This window comes from Hemiscyllium ocellatum, chromosome 35 (genome assembly GCF_020745735.1).
Source record: "Hemiscyllium ocellatum isolate sHemOce1 chromosome 35, sHemOce1.pat.X.cur, whole genome shotgun sequence".
Classification (NCBI taxonomy): Eukaryota; Metazoa; Chordata; class Chondrichthyes; order Orectolobiformes; family Hemiscylliidae; genus Hemiscyllium; species Hemiscyllium ocellatum.
The window spans coordinates 7,339,020-7,351,800 of record NC_083435.1 but is presented as its reverse complement, the minus strand read 5'-3'; the positions used below and the strand labels follow the sequence as shown (position 1 = coordinate 7,351,800).

Sequence of the window (12,781 nt, the reverse complement as noted above, 5' to 3'; positions counted from 1 at the left end):
GACCTGGACCTAGGCCTGTGGGTGAAGGGAGGTGGTGAAGGAGGGAGGGGGGGCCGGTTCTGCTGCCAGTGATCCCACCAACACCGTGACCCCTTCCCAACTGTACACAGAGTAATTACAGAAGGCCACTTGACGCATCACGTCTGTGTCGTCTCTCCTCACATCCACGCTTCCCCCCAACAACCCCCCATCCCACCCCCACCCTGCACATTCCACCCCTTTGAGGCGATGAAAGGTGCCCGCTCTTGGTCCAATACCACTCACACCCACCCCCGCTTGGGAGCTGGCACGTCACTCCAGCAAAATGCCCCTGTACCCCTCCCCTCTCCCCTCCCCTCCCTCCGACCAGGAGTCCCGCAGGAAACCGCTGAATCCTAGCCAACAGCAAATGCGGACACGCCGGGGAAAGGGGTGGGGAAGGACCCCCGCTCCAGCTCCAGCCCCCCCCCCCCCTCACAGGGCAAAGATTCCGAAGAAGGTCTTGCCTTCGGTCTTGTCCAGGTACCTGACCACGTTCTCGGAGACCCGGGAGAAGATCCGGTCGCCCGCCTCAAACTCGAAGATGGCGCCCTGGTAGGAGGTCTTGAACCAGGGGTCAGAGTGGCTGCCGTGATGGCAGACTGACTTGGTGGCCCTGAGCAGGATGGTTTCCTCTGGGTAGGCCAAGGACAGCTTGTGCATGTCGTGACTCAGGAAGATGGTGTTGTCCTCGCACTGGCTATAGTGGAAGACCACCTGGGTGTAGATGAAGTAAAAGCCGGCCTGCTTGATCAGGAGGCTGTTGTTGGAGAACTCCACACCGTAGGAGAATGCTATGCCTGCCTGCTCCTGCCAAGTCAGCACGTCCGAAATCTGGGGGATGGGATTGGCTGTGAACCAGAGAGAAGGAGAGAGGGAGGAGAGGAAGAGATGGAGAGAATGAGTGTAACGGTCATGACTACGGGTTTTTCTTTTCCAGTTCCACACCCCCTCCCTACCCCCCGCCCTGTGATAGGGGGAGGGGTGCCTGTTGGTAGGTGAGAGTGTCACAGAATCCCCACAGTGTGGAAACAGGCCCTTCGGCCCAACAACCCTCTGAACAGTCTCCCACCCAAACCCATTCCCCTACCCCACTACTCTACATTTGCCCCTAACCTACGCATCCCTGAACACTGTGGGGCAATTTAGCGTGGCCGATTCACCTGGGATATGGGAGGAAACCGGAGCACCCGGAGGGAACACCACACACACACACACACACACACACACACGGATAATGTGCAAACTCCACACAGACAGTTGCCAGAGGGCGGAAACATGGAGAGGTCAAAGGTTGCCCGATGGCTCAGCTTGGACTCTCTATCCCACCGACGCGGCCAGGCGTGCTGAGTACTTCCAGCGGCCTCTGTTCTGAGGTGGCATCTCCAGCGCCCGCAGTGCCTCACCCTCGTGTGTTCCAGTGGGACCCAGTCACACGGGGAAGGGCAGAGTGCCCTCTGCTGCCCGGGTGCTTCAATGCCAGGAGATCGCCCTCTCCTGGACATGTGAGGCATTTCTCACACAATCACATCGGCCCTGCCCTCCTCCCCCCCCCAACACCCAACTTCACTCAGACTTTTGGTCCTGTTCTTCATCCCTCTTTCCCTTAAAAACCTTCGCTCGCAGCGGGTGGGAAAGGGCCATTCAGCCCACCACGTCCAGATCTAGCACCCAATGGGGCCCCCCAGCTAAAAACTCTTGGCTTAGCCTCATACGACGGTAGCGCTGAGTGAGAGCCAGTTCAGCGAGGTTTTCCACAGAGGGTGTTTGGGAGAGTGGGGGGTGAGAGGATAACAGGTCGGAGAGTCAGAGGTATGGAGCCCATTCACATTCCAACACCCGAGAACACGTCTCCCCTTGCCTGGCTGAGGGAGAGAGACCTCAGCCTGCTCCTGAACTCCCAGGACCCCCAGGGCCTTTAACAGTGCTTCAAGACACCTGGGAATCAGATAGCGACAGCAGAGAAGGGAGCCCTTTGGCCCATCTTATCCATGCTGACCCCCTCCCCTCCCTTCCTCCACCAGAGGGGAAAAACCATGGAAAGGTCCCATGACAACGGCACCTTTTTTAAAAAAATAGCAACAAACTGGTCAGCTTTCATTTCTGTCTGTGCCTTCGCTTTGTAAGGACAGGACAGCAGATGCCCTCACTGATTCAGTCCAGGGGGTGGGAGAGCTCACAGACACTCAGTGCTCAGCCGTGAACACCAGAGGGCAGCAGGGGAAGGGCCAAAGCAGAGACTGAGGGACAGGGCAAGTAGATACCACAGGAGGCAGGGATATACAGTCATACAGTAATACAGTACACGGAGGCTAACATTCTGATGGGGCCAGGACTGAAACAGACACTGATCTCTCCGGTGATGTACTGTCTCCCATGATACAGGATAATAAATAAACCCAGCCTTCAGCAGTCTGTGAGATATCAGCAAACAGACGATACCTGTCAGGTGAGCTGCGATTCTCGGCCGGGGGTCACTCCCCACCTGCTGCATGAGTCGAGGCAAACCTGGGAAATGGAAAAGAGAGAAACTCAGACCCTGCTGGGTTACCCACAGAGCACCGACTGACAGGCACAGAGAGAGAGGGGGGGGGGGGGGGGGGCAGAGGTGTTCATGTGCATCCAGATCTAGTGACTAGGAGAGACAGAATCATAAAGACAGAGAGAGAGAGAGAGAGATAAAGACAGACAGGGGGAGAGAAAGAGACATATAAAGACAGAGAGAGGGAGATAAAGACAGAGAGAGAGAGATAAAGACAGATGGAGAGAGAGAGAGATAAAGACATAGAGAGGGATAAAGACAGACAGACAGAGAGATAAAGACAGAGAGAGGGAGATAAAGACAAAGACAGAGAGAGAGAGAGAGATAAAGACAGAGAGAGAGAGAGAGAGAGAGAGAGATAAAGACAGAGAGAGAGAGAGAGAGATAAAGACAGACAGGGAGAGAGAAAGACAGACAGAGGGAGATAAAGAGAGAATGAGAGATAAAGACAGAGAGAGAGAGATAAATCTTCGAGTAAAAAGTGAGGTCTGCAGATGCTGGAGATCAGAGCTGAAAATGTGTTGCTGGAAAAGCGCAGCAGGTCAGGCAGCATCCAAGGAACAGGAAACTCGACTTTTCGGGCCAGAGCCTGATGAAGGGCTCTGGCCTGAAACGTCGAGTTTCCTGTTCCTTGGATGCTGCCTGACCTGCTGTGCTTTAACCAGCAACACATTTTCAGCAGAGAGAGATAAAGACAGAGAGAGAGATAAAGACACAGAGAGAGAGATAAAGAGAGAGAGAGATAAAGACAGACAGAACGAGATAAAGACAGAGAGAGAGAGATAAAGACAGACAGAGAGAGAGAGATAAAGACAGACAGAGAGAGAGAGATAAAGAGAGACAGGGAGAGCGGGAAATGCAGAGACAGACAGAGGCAAAGAGAGAGGCACGCAGAAGCCAACAGAGAAAGAGAAAATTCAAGTCAGACAGGAAGTGAGACAGCAAAACAGAGAAAGTGAATAAAACCGGAACTGACAGGGACGGGGATAGAAACACAGATACATTAACAGGGACAGTGACAAATAGATATATAGAAACTGAGAGTGAGGATGGGGAGAATGACAAACAGAAAGAATAAGGGCAGTTAGAAAGCAGGAACAGAGAGAGAGAGACTGTTAGCAGAGAGGCAGACACACAGACAGGGACAGAACTAGATTGATGGGGGGGGGGGCAGTGAATGAGGGAGATGGGGCCCGTTAGAAAGACAGTGGGTACAGAGAGAACTTACCACTATTGGCGGACATATCGTCAGCTCCTCTCAGTGCAGCCTTCTGTAGAAAGGAACAGAGAGTAAGCAGGAAAACCCACACTGAAGGTTACAAATCACTGCTGGGCTCAGTGAGGGGGGGGGTTGGGGAGGACTCAGTATCGCAGGCGCTATGGCATTGCAGTGTCTCAGTCAGTCCAGGATCTCAGAGGGGGGCCAGGGGGGAACAGACAGGGAGGAGGCATGGCTGCAGCTCCTGTCTCAGGGAGACATCCCCATCCCCATCCCCATTAGATTACTTACAGTGTGGAAACAGGCCCTTCAGCCCAACAAGTCCACACCGACCCGCCAAAGCGCAACCCACCCATACCCCTACATATACCCCTTACCTAACACTACGGGCAATTTAGCATGGCCAATTCACCTGACCCGCACATCTTTGGATTGTGGGAGGAAACCGGAGCACCCGGAGGAAACCCACGCAGACACAGGGAGAATGTGCAAACTCCACACAGTCAGTCGCCTGAGGTGGGAATTGAACCCGGGTCTCAGGCGCTGTGAGGCAGCAGTGCTAACCACTGTGCCACCGTGCCGCCCACCATTTTCCATTCCCATCCCCATTCCCCATCCCCTTCCTGTTCCCCATCACCGTCACCGTCCCCATCACCATCCCCATTCTCCATCACCATCCCCATTCCCCATCCCCATCACCATCCCAATTCCCCATTCCCCATCCCCTTCCCCATCACCATCCCCATCACCATCCCCATCCCCATCCCCATTCCCATCCCAATTCCCCATTCCCCATTCCCCATCCCCATCCCCATCCCCATCACCATCCCCATTCCCCATCCCCATCACCATCACCATTTTCCATCACCATCCCCATTCCCATCCCAATTCCCCATTCCCCATCCCCATTCCCATCCCAATTCCCCGTTCCCCATCACCATCACCATCCCAATTCCCCATTCCCCATCACCATCCCCATTCCCCATCCCCATCCCAATTCCCCATTCCCCATTCCCCATCCCCATCCCCATCCCCATCACCATCCCCATTCCCCATCCCCATCCCAATTCCCCGTTCCCCATCACCATCAACATCCCAATTCCCCATTCCCCATCACCATCACCATCCCCATTCCCCATTCCCCATCACCATCCCCATTCCCCATCCCCATCCCAATTCCCCATTCCCCATATCCCCACCCCCATTGCCCATATCCCCCCCATCCCCGCAGCAGCTCCCAGCCTGCCCTTGACCACAGCAGACACCCCGAGGATCGCTGGACACCGGCTGGGAACCGGGCTCCACCTCCGGCCGGGCAAGGGACGGGGAGCTGGGAGCTGCATTTCCCGGCGCTAGAGCAATGCAGGCCGTCGAGAGCGGCACCTACCGGCGCGGGGGAGCAATCAGAATGAAATGCACCAACCCCACCCCAGCCCGCCCAGAGCCCTTCCCCACCCCACACGGCTCTGGGCAGTGACCCTCAACTCAACCCTGTGCTGCCAATAAATAAACCCAGCTCAGGTTCAGAGCTGCACAAAGTTAAACAGGGGACGGTGCCTCTGACCCTCAGGGACAGCAAGTGGAGAGGGAAGCGAGCCTTGCCTTACCCAGTTAGCCTGGCTGTGAGCTGGGGAGTGGGTCTGGCTGAGCAGGAGATACCCACAGCCAGCCAGAAAGGCGACCAGAGTGAGGGTGCTGAGCAGGGGGAGACAGCGTGCACCGCCCCGGGGGCTCCCTCCCTCACGCTCCCTGCCTTGCTCCAGCTCCGCCAACATCCTCTCGCTGCTCATCCTCTCCGCCTCTGCCTCACACTTTCACACCGCGAGGTATTTGAAGAGGTCCCCCCTGGGAATTACCCTGTTTCAGGGCCAGCCTCCGAGAGTCAGGGCTGTGTGTGTGTGTGTGTGTATACTCTGAAACTGAGAAGAGAGATCACTTTCTTTATTAAAAAACACACACACACAAAATAATACAAACGCTGCTCTTACTTCTTTTTAAGATCCCCAAAAGCCTCTTGGTTTTGTTCACTGTGTTTTTCCGATTATCACAAATCGGGTGATTCACTGTCTGAAAGTCATCTCCAGAATGGTGTGAGGGGAAACTTAAAGCCATCAGTAATTGCGGGGTTGAGGACTTTCAGAAAAGGGGAGGGATTTTAGGAACTACTGACTTTTGTGAAAAGCTGCAACCCAAGCTGAAGGGATGCTCAAAATTCCCAAGCCAGGGTTGGCAGATGTGATCAGAGGTTGATCAAATCACGAGGGGCATGGATGGGGTGACTAGACAAGGTCCAGAACTAGAGGGCATAGGTTTAGGGGGAAGAGGGGAAAGATATAAAAGGGACCTAAGGGGCAACTTTTTCACACAGAGGGTGGCGCGTGTATGGAAGGAGCTGCCAGAGGATGTGCTGGAGGCTGGTACAATTGCAACATTTAAAAGGCATCAGGATGGACTTTTGAGTAGGAAGGGTTTGGAGGGATGTGGGCAAATGGGAGTAGATTAGGTTGGGATATCTGGTCAGCGTGGATGAGTTGGACTGAAGGTTTCCGGGCTGCACATCTCCATGAGTGTCTCAGTCACTGTGTTGGGGAGTCTTTTCACATCAGTCGGATAGCCACTAACTGATCCAGGCTGGACTTCAACACGTTCATTCCTTCCCTTTTCCTAGTCCTGGCGCAGATTCCAATTCTCTGTAACATCAGTGACAGGAGCACATATCGCCCCTCCTCCAGCCTACTGTGCAGTTCAATAATGTGGTGGCTGACCCCTCTTCCCCCCCCCCCAAACTCAACCTTCCAGTTCAATCTCCATGTCCCCCAACTCGCTATTACTTCAACAAAATCTTTCAACCCCTCTCCGAAATGTTCTCAGCAAAGGGGAATCCACAAGGTCTCCAAAGTGCTTTTGCTGAAGGGATCTCTCCTTGTCTCAGCCCTGTGTCTGTGCCCCTCTCCTGATCCTGTCGTCCCAGCCCCTCAGAATTGTTTCAAAGGGGGAATCTCCCTTCATCCCAATTCTGGAGAGCCTCATCCATTCTGCTCAATCGTTCCTCAGACAATATCCCAGAAACTAACCATGGATGCCTTCACAAGGCAAGAGCCTCCAATCATTACGATTCAGGCAATACAACTTTCTTAGAGGCCTGATCAGGATAAGGTGTGGAAAGGCTGCTTCCTGCTGTGGGAGGGTCTGAGGCCAGAGGGCCATCATCTCAGAACAAAGAGTCTCCAATATGAGACAGAGCTGAGGAGGAATTTCTCCTCTCTGAGGGGAGTGAGTCTGCACTATTCCTTACCACACAGGGCTGTCGAGTTGAGTCAGTAAGTGTGTTTGAGGATGTGAATGGGCAGAGCTGATGGGCAGAGTGGGCTGCTACTGTTCCTGTTGGTCTTATCCCAGAGAATTCATCAGTGTCGCTCTTTCCCTCCAATGATGTCAAATCACTGGGCTGTGGTATTCCTGTCCAATATACTAAGTTTCAAAGAATTAATACCTTGTGAAATAATTGCCTGGAAGCAGAGAACAAAAAAAACAATGCCGAAAGGAGAGAAACGGGAACTTTTCATCTTGCACTCATCAGAGCAAGGGCGCAGGGATCGGTGCTTGATAATCTGTACGCAGTCTGAGTAGGGGCATGGTCTGAGGATTAGAGCTGCCAATGGTGGCCCACTGAATCAGCACTCTCTGCCCAAATGGTGGGCCTATCCTGATTCTGATAGCACAAGGTGTCTTAAACAAAAGCCCAGGAAGTGCTGGAGAAACTCAGCAGGTCTGGCAGCATCTGTGGTGAGAGAAAAACAGAGAGTCCAGTGACCCTCCATCGGAAAATTGTTTCCTCCCACCAACATTTAAGACCCTGCTCCTCTTTCCTTTGACTGAACAGAATTCCCACAATCCTCCACTGATTGGTGTCTATTGGTTTCAGTCAGATTCCTCATCTCGTGTTGTTTTATGAACATATGAGTCAGGAGCAGAGGGCAGATTATATCTGCTCCGTCTGGACCGAGCTTAGATATAAATGGAATGTTTCCCCCTTTATTCTTTTCGGGCGTCCCCAGCATTTATTGCCCATTACTTGCTGCCTCGAACTGAATGGAACCATTTCCGAGGGCCATTAAGGGTCAGCCATATTGCGGTGGTTCTGGAGTCACATGGAGGCCAGACCAGGGAAGGAGGGCAGATTTCTTTCCCGAAAGGGCGTGAGTCAATCAGATTTTCTTTTTAACAACAATTGACAATGTTAGACTAGCTTTCCATTCCAGATTTTATTGAATTCAAATTTCACCCGTGGTGAGATACAAACTGCAGAACATGAACCTGGGGGTCTGGATAACTGACCCAGAGACATTAGCTCTAGGCCATCACCTCCTGTCAAAGGTTAGACAGCACCATTATTCTGGGATTTGGCTGCATTTCCCAGAGTTTTTTGTTTCCTCCTGGCCCTGAGGAGGTAGTTTGGCTTGACTGTGCAGTCTGGGGGGGAGCTGCATCCCACAGAGTGAAACATTTGCTAACTGATTTGCAGGTTACATGTGAATGTTAACTGTTATTCTGCTCAGGAAGCTTTAATCTGCTCTGCCTCACCTTTTCCAAACTTTAAAGCATCCGTTTAAACTATTTTGTTTGTCAATTTGTCATGGGTTAGCACATTTACTGATCGGCTTGAAGATTGTCAGTTCGAGATATTGTCAGGGGGAGTGGTGTGATGGTAACATCACTGGATTAGAAATCCATCCAGGTCCAGGTTAATGCCTTGAGGGTGGGAACCCTGGCCACTGGTGGAATTTGAATTCAATAATCTTGAAAAATAAACTAATTCCAGTAATGCTGACTTGACCATGAATCTACCATTGACACGCATTTTAGGGAAGGAATTGAGCTACATCAGTCTAGTCTACCCATGGATACCTAACCGTTATATGGCTAAAAGTCACACCACACCAGGTTATAGTCCAACAGTTTTATTTGGAAGTACAACCCTTCAGAGTGCTGCTCCTCCATCATTTGCCGAGATGCAAGGAATCAGGAAAATGACAAAGGAGCAGTGCTCTGAAAGCTAGTGCTTCCTAATAAGCCTGTTGGACTATAACTTGGTGTTGTGTGATTCTTAACTTTGTACACCCCAGTCCAACACCGGCTCCTCCACATCGTGGCTATCAGATGGCGTGAGCGAGTCACTCATTTAGAGAGTAATCAGGGATGGGGAACCAATACTGGCCTTGCCACTGACCCCTCCAGTCACGGTAAATAAAAGTGAAACAAGGTGGCTGCAAGGAATAAACCGTATGATGACGAGATGATCGAGGTGTGTACAATTATGAGGGACATGGACAGTGTAGGCAGGAAGGAAATTCCCCCTTGTTGGGGTTGTGTGGCATAGATTGGCAGTTTAAACAGCTTATGAGGACAACCATTTACACCCAACTCACCAACTACAGGTACCTTCAGAACATTTAGGAAGTATTTAAATGTGCACTTGGTGCACAAGTGGGCCAAGATGGCATTAGAACCGTGAGGTGATTGTTCGTTACCAGTGTAGACTGGACGGGCCGAAAGGCGTACTTCTGTGCTGTGGCCCTCCATGAGATTTGAACACATTGACACTTGCAGGAGGGAGATGGTGAGGTGCTGTTTGGGAGGTACCTGTTACAGGGAGGTGTCATTGTGATCTGAACTGGAGTAGGCCGTGGACATCCTCAGAGATGACGAAGAAGGAGGGATGCTGCAGAATCTGAGAAAGCCGGGCACCTTCGGGCGCGAGACTCAGGAAGGAGGTCTGGGTCTCGGAGGGACACGTGACAGTAAAACCAAATTCTAAATCTAAGCAGGATGATATTATCCCCATCGCACAGTCCAGGCTTGTGTTCCCCTGCCTGTGGGAAATGGAAGACATGACTAAACCACAAACTATTGATCCTTGTTGTCTAGGGGTGGGAGGTGATACTTGGGAACCCAGAATGATGGAGGGAGGATCCCCAGTGGGAACCAGACAATTCTGGAACAATGTTATAGAGCACTTGTATGCACAGAGGGTGAATCCTACAATTCCTTCTCCCAAAGCTTTTTAGATTTGACAAGTCAAGCTGGTGAGCTCAATGTATAAGTGCAGATCGATAGCATCATCAGGAGAACAGAACCGCGGTATAGATACAGATCAGCACCATGGGATTGAGTTCAGAGATTGAACAGGCATATGCTGGATAAATGAGCAATGAATTATTTCCACTGTGAACGAGTGGGTGAATAAGGGGAAACAGACATAACACCATCACAGACAACTGAAAGGTTTCTTTTTGTGTGGTGGTTGGAGCAGAGTTGTTGGAATTTCCAGTGAGAAAAAGAGAATGACATTTAAACAAAGAACTCACCGAAAAGTTAAGGAGGGGATTGGTGAGCAGGCTGATGGAGGAAGTGGGATGAAAAGGGATTTCTCTCAGTGTGGGACCGTGGGCAGAGCTGTAGGACGTACAGCACAGGACGAGGCCATTGGGCCCAACATCATGGATTTTTGTATGTAACCCAATGAGCTTATCAGGAAGCAGACTCCTTTCAAATTGTTTTGTGGAATTGGGCTTCCAAGATTTCGGAAGTCCTCCTCAGTATTCCTGGGGAGCTATAATCACCAATGATGGCTTAAACCTAGACATTTTGGATAGATTGATGTGAATGATATGAGTCACAGATAAACCAAAACATAGCGCCTAGCATCAGGAGGAGGCCATTTCAACCTGCTCAGGCGTTCATGACCATCTCGGTGGGTTATCAAGCTCAATCTCCTGTTCCTGCTCTGATCCCCCTTGGCCCCAAACCCTGATTCCAGACTCCCCTAGCTTCAGGAACATCCTTCCTGTGTCTATCCTGTCGGGGTTGTGTAGCTTCGAGCACTTGTTTATCCACTGGGTATGGGGAGTCACCTCAGTGTTGGCTGTGTAGCCACCACCATTGGGGTTTTGTTCAGTTTCAATTTGTTTAACCATCAGATGGCCTTCTCCCTACTCACCCCTTCACATTTTTCCCAGACTGCGGATTAGCATGAATGTACATTACTGCAGCCATAAACAGGACTTTAACCTTTCAGTTCAGGGACGTGAAAACAAACCACAGAATCACTCCCCCCCTGTCTGGGGACTTGCTGGGTTATTATATTATCTATTTACAACCTGAGCTGTGTGAGAAGACCATCCTTTTGCAATAGGGCGGCACGGTGGCACAGTGGTTAGCACTGTTGCCTCACAGCGCCTGAGACCCGGGTTCAGTTCCCGCCTCAGGCGACTGACTGTATTGAGTTTGCACGTTCTCCCCGTGTCTGTGTGGGTTTCCTCCGGGTGCTCCGGTTTCCTCCCACAGTTGAGAGATGTGTGGGTCAGGTGAATTGGCCATGCTAAATTGCCCATAGTGTTAGGCAAGGGGTAAATGTAGTGGGTTGCGGGTCGGTGTGGACTTGTTGGACCGAAGGGCCTGTTTCCACACTGTAAGTAATCTAATCTAATCAATAAGGCCTTTGGTATTCCTTCACAGAATCAGGCCATTTGGCCCACTCAGCTGGGCTAGCAATTTTTGTTTTGGTTTTTATTTTCAGTTCATGTGATGTGGGGGTCTCTGGCCAAGCCAGCAATCATTGTTCAGAGTGTGTGGGTCTGGATTTACATGTAGGTCAGACCGGGTAAGGATGGCAGTTTCCTTCCCTAAAGGACGTTAGTGAACCAGATGGGTTTTCCCAACAACTGACATGATCATCATTAGACACTGAATCCCAGATTTCCTTTCATTGGATTCAAATCCCACCATCGGCCATAGCGGGACTTGAACCCGGCTCTGTGGACTATCAATCCAGTGAGAATTCCATGATATCCTCCACACAAGTCCCCCATGACCCGATTTCATTGAACCTCATCATCAAGTGCTTGTTTTATTCAGCCCTGAGGTATTGATCCTGCCTCTCCTTAACCCCTGGCCTGATATTTGCTCTGTACATCTCACCTTCTCACCAACCTCTGGATGAAAAAAAAATCATGGCTCCTGAATTTCCTGGTGGATCAGTGAGTGACCAATCTAATACTCAGAGCCCTTCATTCTAGTCTCACCAGCACGTGAACACATCACCTTGACATCAGTTCCATCAAACTCTTTTACAATTTAAAGACCTTCATTTTGACCCTCACTGATAGCTCTAACCTCTCAGTACTGGCACCACCCCTGTAGAATACCATCACCAATACCTTGCTATCTCCTCTAATATGCCAGAGACCTGAGCTGTCAGTTAATGCTGTCCTCAGAGTGTGAGCTGCAGTAAAACTGTAACATAACTTCCCTGAATTCCCAATTCCATTCCCCTCAAAAATGTGCGTTCTGCCTTGGGAGATGTTTGCAGCTTTGGGGCCTACAGACTTGAGCAAGTGCGTTTTGAATAAAGGCGATAATTTTACTGGAAACTAGCATTACCAATACCAACAGGTGTGTGAGACATCCTGTTAAAAACCCCTGGGAGATTATTTTAAAGTGAGTCCGGGCTTTGTGCTTCCTCTGCTCTCGGTCACCCTCTTTTGGCAAGTTGTAGCCATGACAACCAGGCTGCTGCTAAATCTGGACACCAACCTGCAGCACATTGAGTGGTTCAAGAAGGCAGCTCACCCCTACTTTCTCAAGGGGGACTCGGGACGGGGTAATAAATACTGTGCCAGCCAGTAATGCCCATGTCCCATGAGAGAATTGTTTTATAAATCAGATTCTAGAGTAACTTGCACTGACATTAAGCGCCACAGTGTTATAACTGCTTTATATTTTGCATCGTCACTTTGCTGAGCAGTGTGTCTCACCTTTGCTGTTAGCTCACATCCTACTGTACATAGCACTGTGTAGATAATAAAGAGAACTCTCAGATTGTATGCTCTCTGCGTGATAACAACAACGGGCTCCCACGTACCAGGGCAGAGCCACTGTGGTTGGCAGGTTGCTATCCCAATGCAACACTGGCAATGCTGCTGTCTTCACAGACCCTACCC

At 50.8% G+C, this 12,781-nt stretch overlaps 1 protein-coding gene across 1 annotated transcript; it reads right to left on the bottom strand.

Annotated features, from left to right (window-relative positions):
* Window positions 1-453: 453 nt before the first annotated feature.
* On the bottom strand, window positions 454-5,569 carry LOC132832823 (tumor necrosis factor-like). Its single transcript, XM_060850990.1, has 4 exons — window positions 5,387-5,569; window positions 3,789-3,831; window positions 2,461-2,526; window positions 454-869 (listed from the first exon to the last, which is right to left on the bottom strand). The coding sequence occupies exons 1-4, from the start codon at window positions 5,567-5,569 to the stop codon at window positions 454-456; spliced, it is 708 nt and encodes a 235-aa protein (XP_060706973.1).
* Between the last annotated feature and the right edge of the window lie 7,212 nt (window positions 5,570-12,781).